This window comes from Carettochelys insculpta, chromosome 1, assembly GCF_033958435.1.
Source record: "Carettochelys insculpta isolate YL-2023 chromosome 1, ASM3395843v1, whole genome shotgun sequence".
Lineage (NCBI taxonomy): Eukaryota > Metazoa > Chordata > Testudines > Carettochelyidae > Carettochelys > Carettochelys insculpta.
Genome location: NC_134137.1, coordinates 180,190,930 through 180,213,528, shown reverse-complemented (window position 1 = coordinate 180,213,528; position 22,599 = coordinate 180,190,930). Strand labels below are relative to the sequence as shown.

The following is a 22,599-nucleotide window of genomic DNA, read 5'->3' as shown; positions in this document are numbered from 1 at the left end:
TTCCTTTACAGTTCTGTACCTTAAAAACAGTAAAAGTACATTAACTCTGAAGAGGCCCTCAATCTTAATTCTATGCAGGAGAAAACACAAGATCACCTTGTTTATAAAATTTTTATTAAAACACATTAAAGACAAATGCAGATGGTTGCAGGTTTTGAGAGTGACCACCTTCTTGCTGGGCTACTGAGATTGTTTTTCCACTGGAAGTTGCATTACAGGTGATGTGTGCAACGGAAGTTCTTACCCAAGTAAGTAGATGTATCTCCCCTCCTGCTGCATCAGCACAATAGCATCTGTCGAGAGTTGACCAAATACTACTAGTCTTACTTCAGGAACTAATAGCACACTTAGGATTTCCAAGTGTAAGCATAGTCTCTCATTTCAAGGAGTCTTATGGAAGACTTTCCTAGAGTTGAAAGTTGAGTCAATTGATCCAAGGTTTGAAGATGCAGTCCACATTTAGTAAGGTCCTTGCACATTGTTTCCTGTGGAAATTCAATTTCACAATAAGATTTGTTTCAAACTACTAATAATTTTATACCCATTTTTGTGCCAATGAGCAGTAGACACTGAAAAGCTGCAGTCTACTGGTGGAACAGCAAATGATAGGGACAAGTTTCCAGTCACCGGTTAATGAACATGCTTTTCCACTGTTGGATGACCAGGATCCCAGCCTCCTCAAGACCACTGATAACCTGTAAACCAATTAAAATGGCCACAACTGGGATCGAGTCATTATCCCCCCGCTGAAGAGCAGTTTTCCCACATTCACTAGTCTCTTAATTCTAGTGATAAAAACATATTAAACCCAACATGGAAGACATTATCTGCTTACCTTACTGAAGCTTGGGCCTGCATTAGTGTTAAACACTGCTGTTGGTTCATGGGTATATAATACAGCAGAAAAAGCTCCCCTCTGTGCAGATTTGAGCAGCATGGTCAAAGTATGTAAACAATGTGGCATGACAGGACCTGTGATCTCCAAGCTAAATATATCATTATAGCAGGTGTGAACAGGTGTTTTCAAATTGATGCTTCGAGCCTAGAGGCAATTAAGTTACATATTTAGTGTCTGACACATCAAGATTAATGCCAAGTCTTCATCTACTTTATTTCAAAAGCAGCTTTAAGGTTCTCAAATTGTTTTAGCAATATTAATTTATTCAATATCCCTATGAGGCATGAGCTATGGTGGAATTTTTATTATAGATTTAACCTTAACGCACAAGAACACTACACAACGTGGTAGGTAGAACATGCAGACGCTACATGAGGAATGTAGGCTGACAGAACAAACATCCCATAAAGGAATTTGGCCATGGCACCATAATTAACAGGGCTATTCTTCAGGCTCATCTGCCTCTGTGCAAGTATGATTGATAAGGCACGGATTCAAAATGTACCTAAAAAGTGAGCAATCCACCAGCCAGCATAGCTCAACAGAGCTGCTCACATTCTCAAGACAATATAAGTACTAAGAGGATACATGAGAAGAACAACCTTAACAACTTGGAAAAGAAGGGAGGGGGGAGCAGTTTTAACACTGTCTTCAAGGTGAGACTATGTACATTTAAACCTCCAAATCATTAAAATCCGCTATCAGCTGAAAAACCCAATAAAGAGGTAATTAACTGCTGTTTCAACATCAAATTATAAAAACAGCACAAATAGTACTATTAGTATCTCTGGTGTAACAGTAACCATACAAAGATATGTAAAGAAACAAAGCTTTTTTCCTTCTTGAAGGCAACATCAAAAAGTTTGCTGTTAATACAATCTGAGACCATATGTATGAAGTCATGCTTTCCTCTGCTTCTTACCTTGAGTGTTTGCATTGTTGCACCTCGAAAGGCAACTGGGGACAGTAGTGTTGGTGGAAGCCCTGCTTGGGGACCTGCCACAGCCACTAAACTCTTACAGTTTATCAAGAAGTTCAGCAACATGAATGTGTTTGTTCCTTTCACTACTGCAACAGATTCTGGCTTGTGATCCATTTGCACTTCGTTTTTTTCTTTACGGCTACGTTGATATGGGTTAAAGGAAACACATAAGAATTTTAAAGACATCAAATGCACTGGGACCAAAAGTTAAAGTCAAATAAATATTCCTGAAAAAGGAGGTCTCTGCTAGTTTACATTTGCTCTGGAAAGTTAACTCAAAAATAGTTGAGGCCTAATCTTTATTTTAAAATCATGAGTTTTCTTCAATTTATTTTGGTATTAGAAAAACTCCAGTATGAAATAAAGTACTGTTCCCAGTTTTAGGTCGTACTAGTACATTCTAAGTTTGTGTAGACAATTATCTTTCACCAAACTATCATCTTATCTAATAAAAGTGTTCCTACTGAAACATTCTGAAGGGCGACACACAGCTTATGGATCTGTAGAGGTGAAGTGTCTTTGGTATCTGCAGATTGGCCATATACAGATTACTGAAAAGGAAGTTGAACATAGTAAATTTGACTTAGCGTGCTATGTACGGCAAATGAAGTTTATATGTTTCTACCAAGATTAAAAAATAGTCAAACAAAAACAAAGAAAAAACCCCCAACACCAGTCAAATAGAGAGAGATATACCACAATAATTTTTGGATATGGATATGTAGGAATACCAGTTGACACACACAAAACCTTGGATTAACATGATTTTTACATCATTTCATCACAGTGGTACATTTCTGTTACGCTACACGGAACTAAACTCCTAGACTTAGATAAAATTTATAACCACATAAGCTAGTGACAGAAAACAGTTTTTCCATAAAAAGAAAAAACATTCTTTTCATACGCTGGTAAGAGTGTATTTATTACTCTAAGCCTCATCAGAAAGTAGGTCAGTTAACAGATGTATGTTCACTCATTGGCTACATCTACACTGAGCCATGCTGCCAGCAGCATGATGCAAAGGAGGGCACTTGAAAATGCAAATGAGCACTCATCTGCATGGCTAATTTGCATATTCAGCAGGATCACCCTGTTGGGAAAAAACCCCTTATGCCTGGGGCAGGAAGAAAAAAATCAGGAATAAGGGGCCGCCAACAAAGGGGGTTTTTGCTGGCAGAACCCTATCTACACAGCTTGTTTTCTGGTGATCTCACAAATATGCAGATGAATGTCCATTTGCATTTTTGAGACCGCTCATTTTTATCTAACTGTTGGCACTACAGCTCAGGTAGATGCAGCTGTTATGTTTTACAATGCGATAGAATCTATGTTAATATGCGACACAAAAAAAATCCTATAACAGTATCTTCTGCTTTAGAAATGGGAAAGCTGCAGTACTAAGTACAGATGCAGCCTTTATGAACATTTACTACAAGGAAAAAAAAACAAAAAAAACCAAAAAAAACCACACACAACTGAACATTCTACAGACTGACCATTACTGCAGTCATTGATAAAATACAAATTTAAAAATTACAGGTCTTTACCACAGAGATAGTGACTGCCCAATATCTGTTTCCAATACAGTATATTCTGGTACTTAAAGGATACAGTTTGATAGAAATTCCATCTGGCTTTTTAATCTTGTCTTGGACTCCCATCTCCTCAAGCCAAGAGAAACTTTCATCATCGCTCATTCCTTGTTCCCTGAGGGGGTGGAAAAACACATTTACATTGTTAAAAACACTCCAAATTAAATATCTCTTGCATAGTCTAGTCGGTGGCAACTGAATTTAAATTACAGACAGTTTTGTGACATACTCTCCCTCTTCAACGTTTCTGCCTGTTTCAAGGCTGTTAATTTCTGTGTCCGAGCTTGTTTCATAGTTCTTCTGCATCTTGCTCCTAGTTTCTTCTACCAAGGGTAAAGAAAACTCTATGCCTGAGTAGGGAACGCAAGCAAATGAACGGTTGGTTTATAGAACTAGGTTAGAAAGCAAGTTTTGTACTTCACTCACATTTTATTGGAAGGAACTACATCTTACCTTCATTTCTCATGGCTTCCCTTAAACCTCGGGTTGTGGGAGAAATAACAGCTGTGATAACACCACTTCCTGCAAGGCCTGCTGCACGGAACAGCACAGTGAATTGGTAGGTACAGACATAGAAATAGGGGCACAACTTGGCTTTGAGAAGATTATAAAGAGAGGTAAAACTGACAGACCTGCAAGTTAGAGGAAAGAGAAATTATAACATTTTAGACAACCATTTTGTAAGCTATTGCCATCGTTTAAAACGACCACCTGACTCTTAAATATGTTTAAATAAAATAACTCTGTAAGTCTCAGTTTTAGGGTATTGTGGATAACATGCACTCAATATGATCAGGTTTGAAAGGTGAACTCTTTGAACATTTACGGCCCATTTTTCAGGAGAATGCATACTCCACTAGGCAGACTCTTTATTAAAGTTTGGTCCTGATTGTGGGTGCTGAACTCTTTTGAGACACGAACTCCTTAGTGTATTAATTCCCATAAAGCATTAAAAGCAACTTCTGTTTCTATGCAAAAATTCTATCAGATCAACAGCTGGGCTTGGAGAAGCATTTATACAGGAAGTTAGCGGCTGAGTCTGAAGACTGGCTACTGAGAGTAGTCAGCTTCCTTTAATATAGTAGAAGGATTTTAAGAGATTTGCATGGCTGTTTTAAATAGCCATAAGAAAGGTTTGTTCTTCTTCAAGTGGTCCCCGTGGGTGCTCCACAATAGGTGTCGGGCTCGCCCGGCACTGCAGATCGGAATTCTTCTAGCAGTTTCTATCGGATCGCGCATGCGCCGATGCGCGCCACTCCCTTGCGAACCCCTGGCCATGTGCGCGATCCGGTCCCCGCCAGCTCCTTCTCAACCGCCATCGGCTGCAGACGGAATCTGCTCCGGCTAAAGCCAGAGACAGATAAGATAGTGACAAAAACCAAACAAACTACACGTAAAAACAACTATAAAAAAAAAAAAGCAGAGAAAGAAAGAGAATATTAGCAGAAAGAAGAGGAACAAAGGAGAGAGGGGCGGACAAGGCGGCTAGATAAGCCGTCCGCTGCCCCGCAGGCCGGTGAATGTTAATTTGGGTTAGAAAGCACTGATTAGTGGCTAAGTACCCTATTAACAGTAAAGACTCACCGCGATGGCCTTCTCGGGGTTTAAGAAGTGTAAGTCATGCCGCGAGGCTATGCCGGCCTCCAATAGGCATAGTGAATGCATTCGCTGCCTGGGAGAGTCGCATGTTACCCAGAAGTGTTCCCACTGTGCTAAGCTTACAGCCAGGGCCACGAAAGACAGAGAGATGAGGCTCAAAATGATCTTGTTTGATAAGGCTCTCCAGCCGGAGCCGCCAGAGAAGCCTCACGCAGAAGGGCCCTCTGGGTTGCATAAAAGGAAGGCAGCCTCTTTGACCCCCTCGGTGCAGAAGAGGAGGAAACTCCCCCCCGGCTCGATCCTTGACGGTGGGCCCAGCGGGCAGGACGAGCGGAACGCAAAGCCCCCAGCTGTGAGCTCATGAAAGCAGCAGCACACGTGGCAGAGGCTGAGCCTCTGATTACACAACAGGCGGCACGGAAGGCGCCGCGAGCGCCAGCGAGGCAAGCGCTGGAATAGGTGGCGCCGACGCATGTGGCACCGGCCCTGACGGCACAGGGGCACCTGGCACGGAGCATATCGGCGCCGGAGGAAGTTACCTGTGCGGCACCGCTGCTGACCGTGCCGAGCGCAGCACCGACAACGGGGCCGAGATCCCCAGCACAGGAAGGGGCGGCGCCCACCTTCACCATTTCTGGGCATGGATCCCCTTGAGTACTATCTATGTCGTCGCAGAGGTCCCACTCTCCCAGACATCATGGGTACACTCCCCGATTGTGGTCCAGGTCTCCATCACCGGGCCCTTGCCCATGCTGCTATGGTCGTCCTCATCATGCTGAACACAGACACCGCAGGTCTAAATCCAAGGGCAGGTCCTCCCCTGCTACTCGTCAATACTCCCGTGTACACTCTCGCTCTGGGACAGGAACACAGTTGTTTCAGGGGGAATTAGGTCCAGAATCCCGAGACTTCCCTTCACAGTCCTCCAGGGAGCAAGTATATCACCGAACTCGGGAGCCAGAGGATTTGAGGGAGGTGTACCCCAGTGGTTCCTCCTCATCCTCCCCAGATGAGGCCATGGCCCCCGGGGATGTTACCCCCCCGGATGACCTTAAACAATTCCAGGAGCTGTTCAAAAGAGTAGCTTTCACACAGGACATTCAAATAGCAGAGGTGCAGGAGAAGCATCATGAACTCGTGAAAAATTTGAGACCCCTGGCTTCATCTAAAATCGCTATCCCGCTGGACGAAGCCATTATGGAGTCAGCCACTAACATATGGCAGACCCCGGCCTCTATTCCGCCTACAAACAAGAGAGCGGATAAGAAGTACTTCGTCCCAGCCAAGAGCATGGAGTTCCTCTTTAGTCACCCACAACCAAATTCTTTGGTGGTCGAATTGTCCCAGCAGAGCCGAAGACGTCTCAGTACAAGTTGGGGGAGTCGGATAAAGATGCTAAGAAGCTAGAGCTGTTTGGCAGGAAGGTATATTCCTCCTCTACCCCATCATTGAGAATGGCAAATTACGCGGCACATCTACCAAACCACAACTTTGACAATTACTCTAGACTCACTCCCCTCATGGATTCACTCCCGGAGGACAAGAAGCCGGTGTTAAAGGCGATAGTCCAAGAGGGCTATGCGGCATCGCGGACGGGAGTCCGGATTGCCCTGGATGCGGTGGACACAGAGGCACGTTCAACAGCTGCAGCAGTGGTAATGCGTAGGGAATCCTGGCTCCAGACGTCTGGTATCCCCAGGGACCTGCAGGCGAAGATCGTGGATCTTCCCTTTGATAAGCAAAAGCTGTTTGCGGACTCATTCAACTCGGTCCTCCACTCCAGCAAAGACTCGAGGGCCACACTTAGGACCTTGGGTATTTATACTCCCCCATACAAGAAGAAGAAATTTTATCCTCAGCAAAGACGCTACACTTACCAACCACAGCGTGCTCAATATCAGCAAGGCTACAACCAAGGGCGCCATCAACAGCAGCAGCAATACAGGACTCCCAGGCGACGTTCTCAACAAAGCCGTACATCCTTGGGGCAGGCCCAGAGACAGCAAGTTTGACGGGTATGTCAGGGGCTGCACTATCAACACCATCGCTCAATGCCACTCATCTCATGTTCCATCATCGCCTCAAACCGTTCCACTCCCAATAGCAAAAGATCACCACAGACAAATGGGTGCTAGAAATTATAGCCACAGGTTACACGATCCCTTTCCAGTCACTTCCACCAATGAAGCCTCCCGCCAGGCCTCATCTCAGGGACACCGCCCACGAGGCAAGGCTCAAGCAGGAGGTAGATCACCTCATGTTCATAGGGGCGGTGGAAAGAGTGCCAGAACAATTCCAAGGGAAAGGTTTTTATTCACGCTACTTCCTAACAGAGAAGAAAACAGGAGGCCGATCTTGGATCTACGGGGCCTCAACCGTTACTTGCGCAAGCAATGCTTTCAGATGATCACAGTTGCGTCCATACTTATGGCACTGGACGATGGAGACTGGTTTGCAGCACTCGACTTACAAGATGCTGACTTTCATATAACAATCCACCCGGCACACAGACGCTTCCCCCGCTTCACGGTCGGCGGGGAACAGTTCCAGTACAAGGTTCTTCCGTTCAGCCTATCCTCAGCACCCAGAGTCTTTACCAAAACCCTGGCAGTGGTATCAGCCTACCTGCAGAGACAGGGGGTGTTTATTTTCCCATATCTGGATGACTGTCTGCTGAAAGGGGCCTCAAAGGCAGAGGTCTTACGCACGATACGCGTCACCGCGAACACGTTTACTTCGCTAGGCCTAGTTATCAACCTCGCAAAGTCAAAGACCAAACCCACACAAGATATAGAGTTCATAGGGGCACACACAAACTCTATCACAGCAAGAGTATACCTGCCCGACACCCACTTCCGTGCCATCAACTCCCTGGTGCAAGTCATGACGTACAGCCCCACGGTGCCGGTCCTAACGTGCTGGCAGCTGTTGGGGCACATGGCAGCAGCGACGTTTGTGGTACAGAATGCCAGGTTACACATGTGAAGCCTGCAGTATTGGCTGGCGAGTGTTTACAAACTGGCATCCCACACTGTCCACAGGGTAGTGTCACCCACGACGGAGGTGTGCAGATCCCTAGGGTGGTGGGAAAATCCCAAGAATCTGCTAGTGGGGGTGCCTTTTCACCAACCACAAATTTCTATCTTTCTTACTACCGACGCCTCCCACATAGGATGGGGAGCGCACATTGGCAGCAAGGTGATGCAAGGGCTACGGTCCCCTGCAGAACAGACACTGCACATAAACATACTGGAGCTCAGAGCAGTGTTCAACACATGCAGACACTTTCGAGATTACCTGCATGGCAAAGTAGTCGGGCTCAATACCGACAATACCTCCACTATGTTCTACATCAATCGACAAGGAGGAGCACGATCCCGTGCGTTATGTGCAGAAGCAGTCCGATTGTGGAACTGGTGCATTGCCAACAACATAACGTTGAAAGCCTCGTACTTGCCGGGCGCTCACAACGTGAAGGCAGATCAGCTGAGCAGGCGCTTTGCACTCACGCACGAATGGCAGATCTGCTCCGACCTGCTACGGCGCATATTTCGAACATGGGGGTTTCCCCAAGTCGATTTGTTTGCCACCCAGTACAACAAGAAGTGTCCCCAGTACTGCTCCAGAGCAGGAATAGGGCGGGGGTCCCTGGGGGACACATTCATGATTTCATGGAAGGGCCCTCTACTCTATACATTTCCCCCCCCACAACGCTTATCCACAAGGTTCTGCAGAAAGCCAGAAGGGAGAGAGCTCGCATGATACTCCTAGTCCCAACTTGGGACCGGCAGCAATGGTTTCCCTTGCTTCTGCGCATGTCGGATCGCCCACCACTTCCCCTACCGGTGGCGCCAGACTTACTCACACAGGCTCAGGGGTCCATAGTGCACCCGCACCCTCAGGGTCTGCGCCTACAAGCATGGTTAATCCATGGCTCAGCGCCTTAGAGAGCACGTGTATGGAGGGAGTACAACACGTCCTGGAGTTTAGCCGAAGGACCTCCACCAGGAGGACTTATGAACAGAAATGGACTCGATTTACAGCCTGGTGTTCCGCCAAGCAGTTAGCTCCCCCTGACGTTCCTATAACTGTAATACTAGAATACCTATTGAACCTCAAACGAGATGGGCTTTCTCTATCCTCTCTAAAGGTCCACCTCGCTGCTATATCAGCTTTTCGGCATACAGAGGAAGGGCCCACTGTATTCGCCCACCCTATCATCACAAGGTTCTCAAAGGGGCTGGTAAACCTTTACCCTCCTTCGAAAACCGCTTCCGCCATCGTGGAATTTGGACTTGGTGCTCAGCATGCTATCGGGGCCACCCTTCGAACCATTAGCCACGGTACCCCTCCAACTCCTTACGATGAAAACAACCTTCCTCCTTGCGATTACGTCAGCCCGCAGGGTGAGCGAGCTCGCAGCAGTGACGGCAACGCTGCCCTGCACAGTATTCTCAAAGGAGGTGGTAACCTTATGGTTACACCCAGCCTTCGTTCCAAAAGTTTCCTCGGAGTTCCATCTTAATGAACCAATAGTTTTACCCTCGTTTTACCCGAAGCCTCACAGCTCCAGCAAGGAGGCGGGCCTACATCTCCTAGACGTGAGAAGGGCATTGGCCTTTTACATAGACAGAACTAAGTCCTTCCGGAAAACGGACAGGCTCCTAGTGTCTCTCGCTCCCAGGTCAAAAGGAGAAGGCCTCTCTTCACAGAGAATTTCAAAGCACATTGTGTCCTGTATAAACACGTGCTACAAGCTTCGAAAGACCCCTTTGCTGGCCCCGCCTAGGGCTCACTCCACCAGGGCGGTGGCGGCGTTAACAGCCTTCTTCAAGGGCATCGCGTTAAAAGACATCTGTAGAGCGGTGACCTAGTCATCCTACAACACCTTTGCCAAGCACTATGCCCTACATCGGGTATTCGAGGAGGATACCTGTCTGTCGACAGCAGTCCTCTCGGGGGCAAGCTGCACATGAATCGATTACCCACCTCCTTACTTGGGTTACTGCTGGGTAGTCACCTATTGTGGAGCACCCACGGGGACCACTCGAAGAAGAAAGAGAAGTTACTCACCTGTAGTAACGATGGTTCTTTGAGATGTGTCCCCGTGGGTGCTCCACCACCCGCCCATCCTCCCCGCTTCGGATCTCTGTCTGGTGTTTTTCAGGAGCATCCGAGGCGGTTGGTCAAGGAATTGGCAGGGACCGGATTGTGCACATGGCCGGGTGCGCACGGGGGGGGGGGGGCGCGCGTCGGCGCATGCGCGATCCAATAGAAACTGCTAGAAGAATTCCAATCTGCGGCGCCGGGCGAGCCCGACACCTATTGTGGAGCACCCATGGGAACACATCTCGAAGAACCATCGTTACTACAGGTGAGTAACTTCTCTTTACTACAGTAGGCCTTCAAATTTTACAAAAATCATCAACTTTACAAATGATCAGTTTTATGAAACACAGCTTTTGCCAGTTGAGAGTAAAGAGAGGACAGAGGGTACAAAAAACGCACTAATGAAAGTGGTGTCCATGAAGAACAAGTCAATATCCCATCACATTTCAGTGCATTGTAACTTGCTCTTCAGTGGTTTTAAGGCCAAGAAATGATGCACCGTGCTACAGATTTATGCATTGTACCTATTGTCATTTTGAGATGTTCACTTTTAAGACCACCTCAATCCTCACTAGCTTGGAAAATATGGATTCTACTATGGTAGCCATCATTCAAGAGTTGCCTCTGTATTTAAACTTGTAGAATATGGTGTCCCTGGTGTCTACTTGTGAAACTGCCTTGGCAGAACTATACATAGTGGCGTATCCATGTAAACCCTAGGCTATTAGTGATACAAAGTGGGTCAAGTATCTTTTATTAGATCAACTTCTGTTGGTGAAACTAACCTCTTCACCTTGAATGGCACCCTGAAACGTGTGTTATCTTTCCACCTTTGATCCAGCTGTGACAGTAAGTTTCTCAGAACTGCGGTAGAGCTCTTTATAAGATGGAAAGCTTGTCTCTCTCACTAACGGAGGTTGACCAATAAAATATCAAAGGAAGTTGGTAGTTAGGTTCACAGAGAGGGACAATGAGAAATCTCACAAGGATTGTCATCTCCCTAGTCTACTCAAGGGAACGCAATCCCCATCTGCCTCAGTTTCTCAGGAAGGAAGGGTGTTACTTAGAATTGCAAGGTAAAGAGGAATGCGGAGGGGTGTTAGAGCAAATACCAAAGAAACTTAAAAGACAGAATAGTTATTGGTAAGTGAACTTTGTTCTTCGAAAGTCTCTATGCATTCCCTCTGTGGAAGATTAGCAAGCAATGCCACATCAGGACAACAGAAGAGGAGTGTTTAACTAAAAAAAAGACTGTAGCAATGCTCTTGCAAACGAGGCATCAGAGTACAATGCTACATCCAAGGAGAAAATACATCAAACTGCAAGTCACTCCCATGCATATCTTCACTGTGGGAAACTTTCCTAATGCTTGCTACTGATGCTGTGGTTGCTCTCATGGAGTAGGTCTTTAAACCAGGAGGCACTATGACATAACATTATAACAACCATGATATAACATTATCTATACATCTCTAACCAGTGAGAGTTTGTTTGGTAAGGGTCTCTCTTCAACATCTCTCCATTACACTATAAAAACCTGTTAGATTTACTAAAGACCAGGGTCTTGTCCAGATGAGAAAAGAGCACCCTCTTTACATAAAGGGTACGAGATGAGTTCCCCTGGGTAGGAATGGAGTCGGTTATGAACACCACAGGGAAGGAAAAACATAAATAGATGGGAACCTAGGACAACCTTAGACATGAAGCTGCGATGGGCCTAATGGCACCCTTGCCTTTGCAGACCACAGTGTAAAGGTTTGGTGTTCAAAGCACTAATCTCACTAACCCTCCTGTCAATTGTATCTGCTGTCAGAAAGGCTAATTTGACCAACAGATGGTCAAGAGCCTTACACCAGAGCAGGGAGTGGGCAAAATCTGGCTTGCCAAGAAACCAGAGCTGGTCTGCCAAGCTGCCAGAGCCTGGTGCAGGTTTCCTGCCTGCCCTGTCTCCCACTGAGATGTGCATCTCTGAATGCTGCAAGCCTGCAGGGAAGGAGGGAAATGCTTCACAAGCTGCCTCTGCCCTCAGCACAATCTCCCAGCTTCCACAGGCTGGTTTCCAGCCCATGGGAGCTGCCTGTTTGCAGGACAGGCAGTGTGCTAAATACCATCCCCCAGGCTTGCAGCATTGAGTAGCAGCACATGGCTGAGAACAGATGGCTGCTCTGTGCAGCCTGCAGCACCAGGACAGGCAGGGACCCTGGCTGAGGAACGTGCTGCACCTCCCAGACACAGCCTGTGTCTTTAGTGGCCCAGTGCCTGCCTCCCCCTCAACCCACTGTTCCCCCCTCCTGCACATCTACCCCACAAACTCTCTGCAACCCCCCTGCAGCCATACTGGATGTAATCCAAGTTCTCTGCACCCCCACTCCTGCACCCCAATCCTCTACTCCCCTCATCACAACCCAAATCCCTGCCCCCCCTGCACTCCTTCAACAGGGCACAGCCCCACCCCAGACTCTGCAACCCCTTCTACGTCCCTCCTTCAGAATCTTCTCCTGCCCTCCTGTCCCCTTCCCCAGATCACCATCCCGTCCTTCACCCAGATTCTATACTCCCTCCTTCATCCCAGTCTCCTACCCCAAGCTCCTTTCTACACCCAACCTCCATCCCAGACCCCACACCTCCTCTATTAATAGCCTGGAAAAGTGCAGCCCTCGACCACTTAATTCTTGGAGTGTCCCTGGCCCCAACAAAAAAAAAAAAAAATAGTCGGCCACCTTTGCACCAGTGGCTCAACAGGAGGTCCCCATTAGCTTTGTTAGACAAGACTGAGCTCCCACAATGGGTGGGGCTCCCTAAAAGTGGTCAACATGCCCTTGAGGAAACAAGATCATAGGGTGTGAGAAGATCACTGCTCTGTTAAGGGCAACTCAGAGACTGGGTACTGCTGTCAGAGGGCCCGTTAGGGCTGAAGCTTAAGGCACAGAAGACAGTCTAGAACTGCCAGGCTTTGTCTGCGCACAGGGCAGGAGCAGGGTCCAGTGCCAGCCGGGAGGAGGCAGCAGGGGCAGGTGTTGTCCTGTTAATGACTTGGCAGCTGTAGGGAGCGGGACTCTGCTGTGCCCCGATAACGTCACACTCCCCCCCCCCCCCCCCACGTGGGGGCAACCCTCACTTTTCACACCCGTGATCTAGATGGTAGTTGGTCCTGCCACGGGGACAGGACCTGATGACCTCTTGAGGTCCCCCCCAGTTCTAGTGTGCTATGATCCGGCGACTGCTCTGAAGCAGGGGCTTCCCAACCTAGGGGTCGGCACCCACACATGGGTTGCGATTACATTTCGAAAGGGACACTGGCAGGGCTGGGCAGCTCCACACGTGACTCTTGAGAAGCCAGTCACACTCCTGAAGTGGTTCTCAACTTCTTAATTGGATTAACAGCTGTCACGCAGTTAAGCCAAGCAATTAAATTGAGAGCCATCTCAGCTGCAGGACAGGGAACTGCATACCTGAGGAGCAGCACCCTGCTCAGGTAAGGCAGGGGCCTGGGTCCAAGGTTGGGAGGGAGGGCAGAGCTGATCAGCTCCCTGGCTTCTAGCCTCTGCAGGAAGTGGGGTCCTCCCAGATGGCACTGCCAGCCATGGCTCTGCCCCAGCTGGCTTCTAGCCACAGGGATGGGGGCTGCTCCTGTACCAGCTGGGGCTCCCAGAGCTGGTGCTGGCAGCTAGGGCTCCACACCCCAGCCAGCTTCCAGCCGCAAGGGTCCCTGTGTCTCCCCTCACACCCTCCAGCCTGAGAGTGACTCCTAGCCCGACTATGGTTCCCCAGCCCCCTCTAGCCCCCTTCCAGCCTGACTGTGACTCTCCTAGCCCTTGAGTGTGACTCCCTAAGCCCCCCCGCAGGCCTTGAGTGACTCCTAACCCCTCAATGTGACCCCCCCCACCACCTGTGATTGTGGTGTTTAAGCTGGGGGGAGCAGTTTGGGGATGAGTGTGTGTCTTTCTACCACAACTCTGTGTAACTAGAGTAAATGTAGTGTTATTTTGTTAATTTATTTCCCCTTTTCTATGAAATAACTACTATGAATACATAAACATGGAGACAATTTTATATTCTTGCCTCGGGTGCAAAATTAGGTAGTTATGGCACTGCCTCCACACCACTCCCCACACCCCGTTTGTGAATCACCTTGGGTCACCAAGTCTTCCTGAATTGTCCAAATGGGTCCCCATCTGGAAAAGGTTGGGAACTGCTCCTCTGAAGGAATTGCATCCCATTCCTCATACAGACAGACGCTGCTGTAGATCTGAGAGATCTTGTACCATTTCAAAAGGCTGAATTAAGGATCTAAAACCCCATTTGAATTAGTTAACCAGTCATATATTAAGTTTAAGCATTTAACCAAGTAAATGGGTGGAGGGGGAGGCCAGGCTGGAACGCCTCTGCCCCTGGCATGCCCGGGCCTGCTGCAAGAGAGGCTGCTCTAGCGCCACCCATTCCTGGCGGGCCATGTGGGGCTGGAGCAACGACTGCCAATGGCAGGGCTCCTCCATCTTGCACTGGTTAACTGTGGAGCCTCATCCATTTAGGGTGAGGCTTACCAGTTCAATACTAACATCCCTAGGCTGAATCAGTGCCAAGTGAGACTAAAGCACTCCTGAGGGTGATAAGAATACCATACAAACCTCTAGCAGACGCTTGCTTTGGAGTTTTGCATGTATGGTCATGAGACAAAACAACACCTAGCAGGAGATCCATATGCACAGGCTGGATCTGAGCTGATGGCTGAGGAGTGTGGTTCTAAGGTTAAAGTGGCTGATCCTCAGTGCTCATCTCTAAGAGGGTCAAAGTTACCTTAAGGTAACCCTAAATGAAGGCCTGGAAATTTCTGTACAAGAACTGATCATGCAGTAGAAAAGCACCCAATGGGGTTGGGCTAGGGACTTGACAAAGGAATCCTGCGGCACACACAGATTGAAGAAGAGATACCCGAACTAGAGACGAGCCCAAGTTAATGGGTGCCAAAGATGCCTAGTTCCAGAGAGTTGTGGAGAATACGTAAGGCTAGTGCAGATCATCTCCAAGGCCCTTGTGGGTTGAAGGGTATGAAGAGCAATGTCCCTCTTGTGAGAGGAGCTTCCTCTTCTATTCTCTTTCCCTGACAAGCACCTGCAAGGACAGGTGTCTGCAGCAGATGATACCTCTGACACTGACTCCAGCTCTAACTGTGCTGCCTGAGGAGCAGGCTGTTACATGGCTAGTTCTTAGGTCATTGCCAAGACTACCGACGCTTTCAGAGACAGCCCCAATTTGCTAGAGTCCATGTTGGCCCACGATAGAAGGCAGCAGAGAGGCTGGGCTGTCAACGTGAGTCTTGCATTCTGCATCAGAGATCCTCAGCATGGAGGCTGATCTAGGTATCTCCAACAGAGCCAGTGCATCAGGCCGCAGACACTGAAAAGCTAAATGAATGTGGACACAAATGTCTCTTTCTATGTCTCTCTCGGTATGTAGGTGCAAGAAACTGAAAAGTGGATCTTCAAGTCAATCTTTGTTGAAACACAGACAACACCAAACATGACTTGGAGATAGATGTTCCAACTCTCAGAACTCTTATGGAGCACTGGTCCTGACAGGATTCTTAAAAGGGACCAAGGGCTCTTGAGATAACGACAAGTTAGGCTTATGCAACCAGAGGGTCTCAACCTTCTTCCTTCTGAGGACCCCACAACATGCTATAAAAACCCCAGAGCGTACCATTTCAACAACTGGTTTTCTGCACATAAAAGCTAGAGCTCGTGTTAGAAGGTAGGAAGAGAACAGCTGTCTAGGGATCCACATAAAGTTAAGTTCAGCTTCAGCATCAGATGACAAGGCCCCAGAATCCAGCTCCATTTGGTGGGGCTTCAGCTTTCTGCCCTTGGCACCAGGGAGTCTAAGAGTGACCCTGCTCTATGGACCCCCAACCTTACTGTGGGGGGGGGGGGGGATCATCTTATTTTCTTGTAAGAGAGGCTAGATCTTCCCTTAATCTGAGGGCATAAGCAAGATCTGTTTGTGTTCTGCAGTGATGGCAAAGAAATGGAGGCACTGAGGGCTGCATGCCCCATCCCTTATTTAGGGCAAGAGTGATGTCACTGTTGTGTTAGGCTTCCTGTGCGCCCTCAATGGGCACTGCTTTGAGGCAGTTCTGTAGCTCAACAGAAGGGATGCCACACACTCCACAGAGGGGAACACACAAAGATTCTCATAAAAATAAATATTCTTGGTGAAAAAATGTTTTCTGCAGAAACAACAACAAATACATAATTAAAATAATCCAAGTATTTGGATTTATCAAATCCAAACACGCTTGAGTTCAACTTACCACTCGTTCATTAGAACTTGTTGCAGGGCTTCATCACGTGACCAAAGACTAGTCTTTCCAGCTATTTTCCTATCTGCTCCAATACGAGGGAATAGTTGTAGCCACGGCAGTGAAGGGTGAAGCCAATAAATAAGACTTTGCTGGAATGCACAGCGGAGTTCTGTGGACAGCTTTGGTTCCTAGATTCCAAAGACAGTGTCTCGTAAGACAGTTAATATCTTAATTCTCAGAGAGCTGGGCAGTCTGCCTTTCCAGCACTTCAAACATTTATTTTAAATAGAACCATAAGACCATGTCTATATTAGTCAACAGTCCCAATTCAGCCAAGTGTAGACAAGAACCTAATGAACTGTACCAGTCTGTTTGTAGTGTACACCCAGCTGCAAGTCTAAGCCTTAATTTCACAGCCTTACAGTTGTTACACCAATTGCTCAATAAAGAATGATTATTACCTGTATGCTTTGTGGGAAATTGACTGATGTTGCTCTACAGTGCTGGGCAAATCCCTGAGCCTCTTCTTGTGCCTTTAAATGCTCTGCCCAAGTAAAAGGTTGGGAAGAAGTGAACAGAACTCGAGTTTTAATACTCCAGTCTGCAGGAAATTCTGTGCTTGGTGAGGAGGAAACATCAGGTACGGAAACAGGTAAGTGAAGGTCCTTACAAGATAGAAATAATGTCAAGTCAAAACACAAGAAAAATAATTTTCATCTAAGAACTGTATCAGCCCATATTATCAGGAAGAACACAGACACTTATGGTTCAAGGTATAAGTCAACCACTGACAAGGGTTGGGGAATTTTCTTTCTCTGGGAAAAAGATGTTTTGTAACTGGCCACTATGGGGTCCCTTGCACTTTCATTTAATGCACCTGATACTGGCAAGGAAAGATACAGGAATCGATGGATCACCAACAGGAATCTAGGAATTTTTCTACTATCTGAGCTCTGAAGTACAGTAGCTGAAGCAAAGAAAGCATGGAAGACCTTGCAAAAACAAAACCCTTTACTTTTATTGCACTGAACAGAAGCATACCTTACACAGTGGTTGCTATCACAGTAAACAGTATTCAGTCACTGCAGAGGAACACACATGTGAAAGTTAAGTTGTTCCTCACGGTTTAAAAATTCCTTAAACCGTAAACATTTATCATTTGAGAAAAAATGTTCTTTGTATTTCAATTTACACCAATTAAAATAGGTTAACTTCAGTCACAGTCTCTTTCCAGCTCTTACAGACTCACTCTATACAGCAGCGTTTGGATTATAAACTGGAGAAGTTTTTCATCCAAATAAAAACAAAGTTTTTTTTACTAACACTTTAAGATACTTGACAATGTGTGTGTTTGTTTTTTAAAAAAAAATCATGAAAATCAAACTTAAGATATGAATTCTGTGCGAGATCAAACCAGTAGTCCATCTAAGCCAGTCACCATTATTGGTGACTGGAAAGTACAAAAATGCTTCACAGGAGGTGCAATGATTCCTTTAAGTCAGGGGTTCTCACACTGGGGTCTCCAAGTCCACTCATTAACTCCTCGTCTCCCCTTCTAGTGCACCCTACACAGTATAGAACAGCTATTCAGAGGAGTGTAGAAGGTGCTGTTGGGAGGGAGCAGGAGCAGGGATGGGGCACCCTCGGAGAGGGGGTGGAAAAAGGTGGGGAAGAGGAGGGATGGGGGCAGACTGGGATCTGGAGGGGAGAGGGTTACAGAGGGTTGTGGCCTTGGGCTGAGCAGGGGTTCAGCACCACCTGATGGATATTAGAAGCTGGCTTGGGAGTCAGTGAAACAATTTTAAATCAAAATGGGGATTCTTGGGCTGCCAAACTTTGAGAACCACTATTTTAGGCAGGAAGGGATAACTGTCCCCTTAGAGAAAGTACTCTCCTAACTCCTGATAAAAGGTGGCTGAAATCTAGATTTTGACTGTTAAAGCAAGTTAAGCACGAGTCAAAATTGCATATATCAGGGGTTTACTGTATTAAAGATTTCATACTAAAATGTGATTATAAGTTGATGTCAGTTTAACACTGAACTTCAAGCCATTCTAAGAAAACATGCTACAATTGTAACATTTTAGTAATATCTAGGTGACACTAAACACCAAGCTACAAAAAAAGGCAAATTTAAGCTTTTTGTGTGTGATGAAATTCTAAACACCACACAAAGTAATACTTATGGATTCCTACATTGGATAATGTGGTAACACCTGCTCTTTCAGGGCACTCTTCTTTCCAAGCAGATTTATTTTCTTGAGCAGGATCTAAAAACTGAAAGGAAGAGAGATATCAGTTTACTCTAAAGTACAGACCCTTGCCCACAAAAGCTTATACTCCAAAATATTTGTTAGTCTATAAGGTGCCGCAGGACTTCTTGTTTTTGAAGATACAGACTAACTCGGCTACCTACCTACCTCAACACAAGTTGAGTTACAAACAACTTCATTTTAAGACTCATCTATAAGTACAATTTCTAGAGATTTAAAACTGACTGTCACAAATAGAACATACTTCACCCTCATGGCAACAATTTAAAGACATTTTGCAGATGTACAACTGTAAATTTAGTGATGATCTTAAATTGTATTCCAAATGCATTGGAAAGTTTGGGTTCTGAGTCGTGATCTTCAGCTAAGTAGGTTGAGAATCATAAAAACTGAACTACTGAACACACATCTCACTCTCTCTCTCTGTATTAGTATAGTATGGAACATACTAAATGAGAGCAACCTGCAAATTTTCCTGTTGTTCCTTGAATTGTTTTATACAGGGAAGTACAATACTTTTGTACAACCCCTCATCCACCCACCCTCAACAGATAAGCCAGTGGAACCTGTTTCTAAGAAAAAGCTTTTCTTAAATTGTATTTAAAGTGGCTTTATTTCTACATTGACTAAAAACTTTAAAAAGGCCTTCTAAATAGTTTACAAAATAAGTTACTCCACTAGACACCTTCCCCACCATTACTTGTAATAGAGCCTATCAGGGTGGCAAGGCAGGAGTGGAGAATTGGCTTGGCAAACTCTAATCTAACATGACACCAGGACAGAGCGTTAACTCCAACAGAAACAGTTCTCTCCCTTTCTGGGATTTCATTTGGTGCAGGGATATGTTGTGCTCTCTCACTGTGGATTTAAAGTTGTTGAGAACTTTTTGTCCAGGAGTTTTCTACCTCCCCCCTTCTTTTTGAAGGGGGAGGGGAAGAACAGGGCCAAGACAAGGTGCTTTTTAGGTCCCAACTACCATTCAACTCAGTTTTCCACCCCACTCCAATGAGAAGCCAAAAGAAAATTCCAACATGGGAGGGCATGGCATGCTATTTACTGGGGCAGCCTTTCCTAGACCAAATCAGAGTATTTACTGCTCCAGGAAGAAACTCAGTCTTGGTTTAAGACATTTTCTATTTTAAAAACTGTTTTGTTAATATATATTATCTTACATTTAGTTTTAGTTACATATTCAAACTCTGATTACACAAGTCAGTTATTAATTTAGGATCCTATAAAAATTAAAACCATAATGGGCATAATATATGCATTCATAATACTGATCAGAATGCCTGCATACATTTTGGTTTGGTATTTTCTAGAGGAAGTTGTACCTGCCCACTCACATTTCAGTACTACTGAAACAATTATATCTATAGATATATGAAAACGGTGGCAATGCAGAGTTGTCAGCTTGAAGCACAAAGCAATCATGAGCACGCAGAGTTTCAGACTACCATCTAGGTCCATTTGGCCATCCGTTGTTCTGTAGCAGCTGTCTGAACCTGTTCCTCAGTTTCAAATGGATGTATCCAAAGTTTAAAGAGATTCATTCTATGCATTTTGAAGAATTTACTGGACATTGATGCAATTGTTTCCCCTCCAGTTATCTCGTTTGAACTAGATTTAGATCAGTAGTACCAGCACCTTGTTCTAAGTTAGCTTTTCCTCTGAAATCACCTCTACTGATTCTAAACTCGTTCCAACTACACTGAAAAGCTTAAGACATTTTTACAAGCAATAAAGATATTTCAGTCAACTCTAAAGCTATCGATAATTCCTAGCTCTTTAAGTCAGCAGAGCTCCAATGGTGCAGCTACACCCCCATAAAATACCAGCGGCAAAGCCATGTGTTAGCTAATTCAAGCAGGCAGGATTGGTGTATCGGACTTAGACTAGAGCTCAGGTTCTGCGATACCCTCCCCAAAGCAGGTTTCATGAACCTGCGCTCCAGCCCAAGCATCCACAAGACAACTTTACAGACCTGGCAGCCTGGGGGAGGGAGACAGTGGGGGGTACACTAGGAGTCAGCTAACCCAGCCCCCAGAGTCATCTACAGATTAAACCTCTCATAGTTTAACTGGTGCCAAATGAGAGAATTTGCCCCATTGTGGGAAATTAATACTGTCTGACACATTACCAACACTTCCACTGGTTCCTGGGCTTTTAGAAGGCAGGTAGGGGTAAATTACAACTAAATAACAGCAGGAAACAACAACAGGGAGGTAGTCCTGTTAGCCTGCATTCTAACAAAGCAAACCAGCCCTTGCCAGGACTAGAAGCTTTAAACAAACTTTATGGGACCCTAGGAAACTTGGCCACACCCCCGACATGCAGTCACCCAGGCGATTTTTCATGCCGGATTAAGGATGTTGCTGGACCAGGGCCCGCCAGATTAGAGAGGTTCAACAGCAACAGTGCAGACCCGGCCAAGTGCTTTGTCAGCCTCCCCCACCCCAGCGAGGGGAACTCGGGCCCAGCAGGGGGCAGCGACCAGCGGTCCCCTATCAGCCCGTGGTGGCAGAGCCGGCCCAGAGCCCCGTCTCCTGAGCCCCAGCCACGCCCCACCAGCGCTCCCCAGCTCCGCTAGCGCGACCCGCCAACCCGGCCCAGCCCGCCCAGCCAAGCCCCGGCGGGCGGGGGCCCTTGAGCGCGGGCGACTCCGTACCTGCCAGAGGGCGGGTCGGGGGCCCTGGCTGCCCGGCGGGGGTCGCTGCTCCTGGAACTCTGGGGGGCCCGCGGGCCGGGGCGCGTTGTCCAGGCTGGAGAAGGGGTTGCGGCGCCCGGGCCTGGGGAAAGGGCGCGGGGCGAGGGCCGTGTCCGCCCGGGGACAGAGCGGCGAGGCGGCCTCGCTCCTCCGGGCCCTTCTCCGTTTCAGCCGCAGCGTCTCGGGCGGCCTCTTGAAGCCGGGCGAGTAGCCGGGCACCGCAGCGCACATGGCTGAGCCGGGCTCCCGCTTGCAATTCTGGCGCGCAAAGCGGCGAGCCCCGCCCCTGGCCGGGCCTGCGCGGCGGCTGCTGCCGGGACGCTCCCCTCCGCCCGCGGCCTTGCACCGCCGGCAGTGTCACCAGGCGGGGGCACGATTGGCGGGAGCTTCTGCCGTGTCGTGCACGCAGCTGGCAGGGGCGGGGGCACCTTGTCCCCTGTCCTCCAGCGAATCTGCCCCGCCCCGCTCCGCCTCCCTGCCAGCTGCACGCGCAGCCCACCAGAAGCGTACGCACCCCTTATGCACAGTTGTACAGTACTCGCCCGTCTGGGCTTTATGCGCGCCTACTAAAACTCTACCCGCAGTCCCCTTATTACCACACCTCCTGTATTTCACATCACTCAGGTCCCGCTCAGGGTGCGGGAACTCTTTGCTTCCACTGCAAATGGTATTCACAAAGGGGTGCAATATAAACAGAATTATTTTCAGGGGACAAGACGTGCAGTTTCGAATTGTAACAGAGAGGGAGCCGTGCTAGTCTATACACTATCAAAACAAAAAGCAGTCAAGTAGTACTTTAAAGACTAGCAAAATAGTTTGTTAGGTGAGCTTTGGCACCGTTCTTCAAAGGGAAACAGCCGAGCTGGCTTTTATATTCAAATTCGGCACATTAACACATGGTTTAAACCGGGACGGGAACTTTCTGAGTCACTATAGGGGCTCGTCTGAACACTTGGCTTAATCTAATTCTTCACCTCTACCCCTCCACTCTCTGATTTGCTCCCCTTGATTATCTTTTTCTGATTTGTCCTCCTTGCTTACTGTTTTTGGTTCTCTGTGCCTTAAATATTGAGTCTGGTCTGTTCTGGTCTGGCTATGGTCTGAAGAAGTGGGTCTGTCCCACGAAAGCTCACCT

General features: G+C 47.1%; 1 protein-coding gene across 1 annotated transcript; it reads right to left on the bottom strand.

The window, feature by feature from the left end:
• Nucleotides 1-98: 98 nt before the first annotated feature.
• DONSON (DNA replication fork stabilization factor DONSON) lies at nucleotides 99-21,695 on the bottom strand. Its single transcript, XM_074983441.1, has 10 exons — nucleotides 21,426-21,695; nucleotides 18,681-18,761; nucleotides 16,946-17,149; nucleotides 16,494-16,672; nucleotides 3,929-4,107; nucleotides 3,705-3,825; nucleotides 3,495-3,590; nucleotides 1,821-2,019; nucleotides 836-1,042; nucleotides 99-485 (listed from the first exon to the last, which is right to left on the bottom strand). The coding sequence occupies exons 1-10, from the start codon at nucleotides 21,693-21,695 to the stop codon at nucleotides 348-350; spliced, it is 1,674 nt and encodes a 557-aa protein (XP_074839542.1). The 3' UTR covers nucleotides 99-347.
• Between the last annotated feature and the right edge of the window lie 904 nt (nucleotides 21,696-22,599).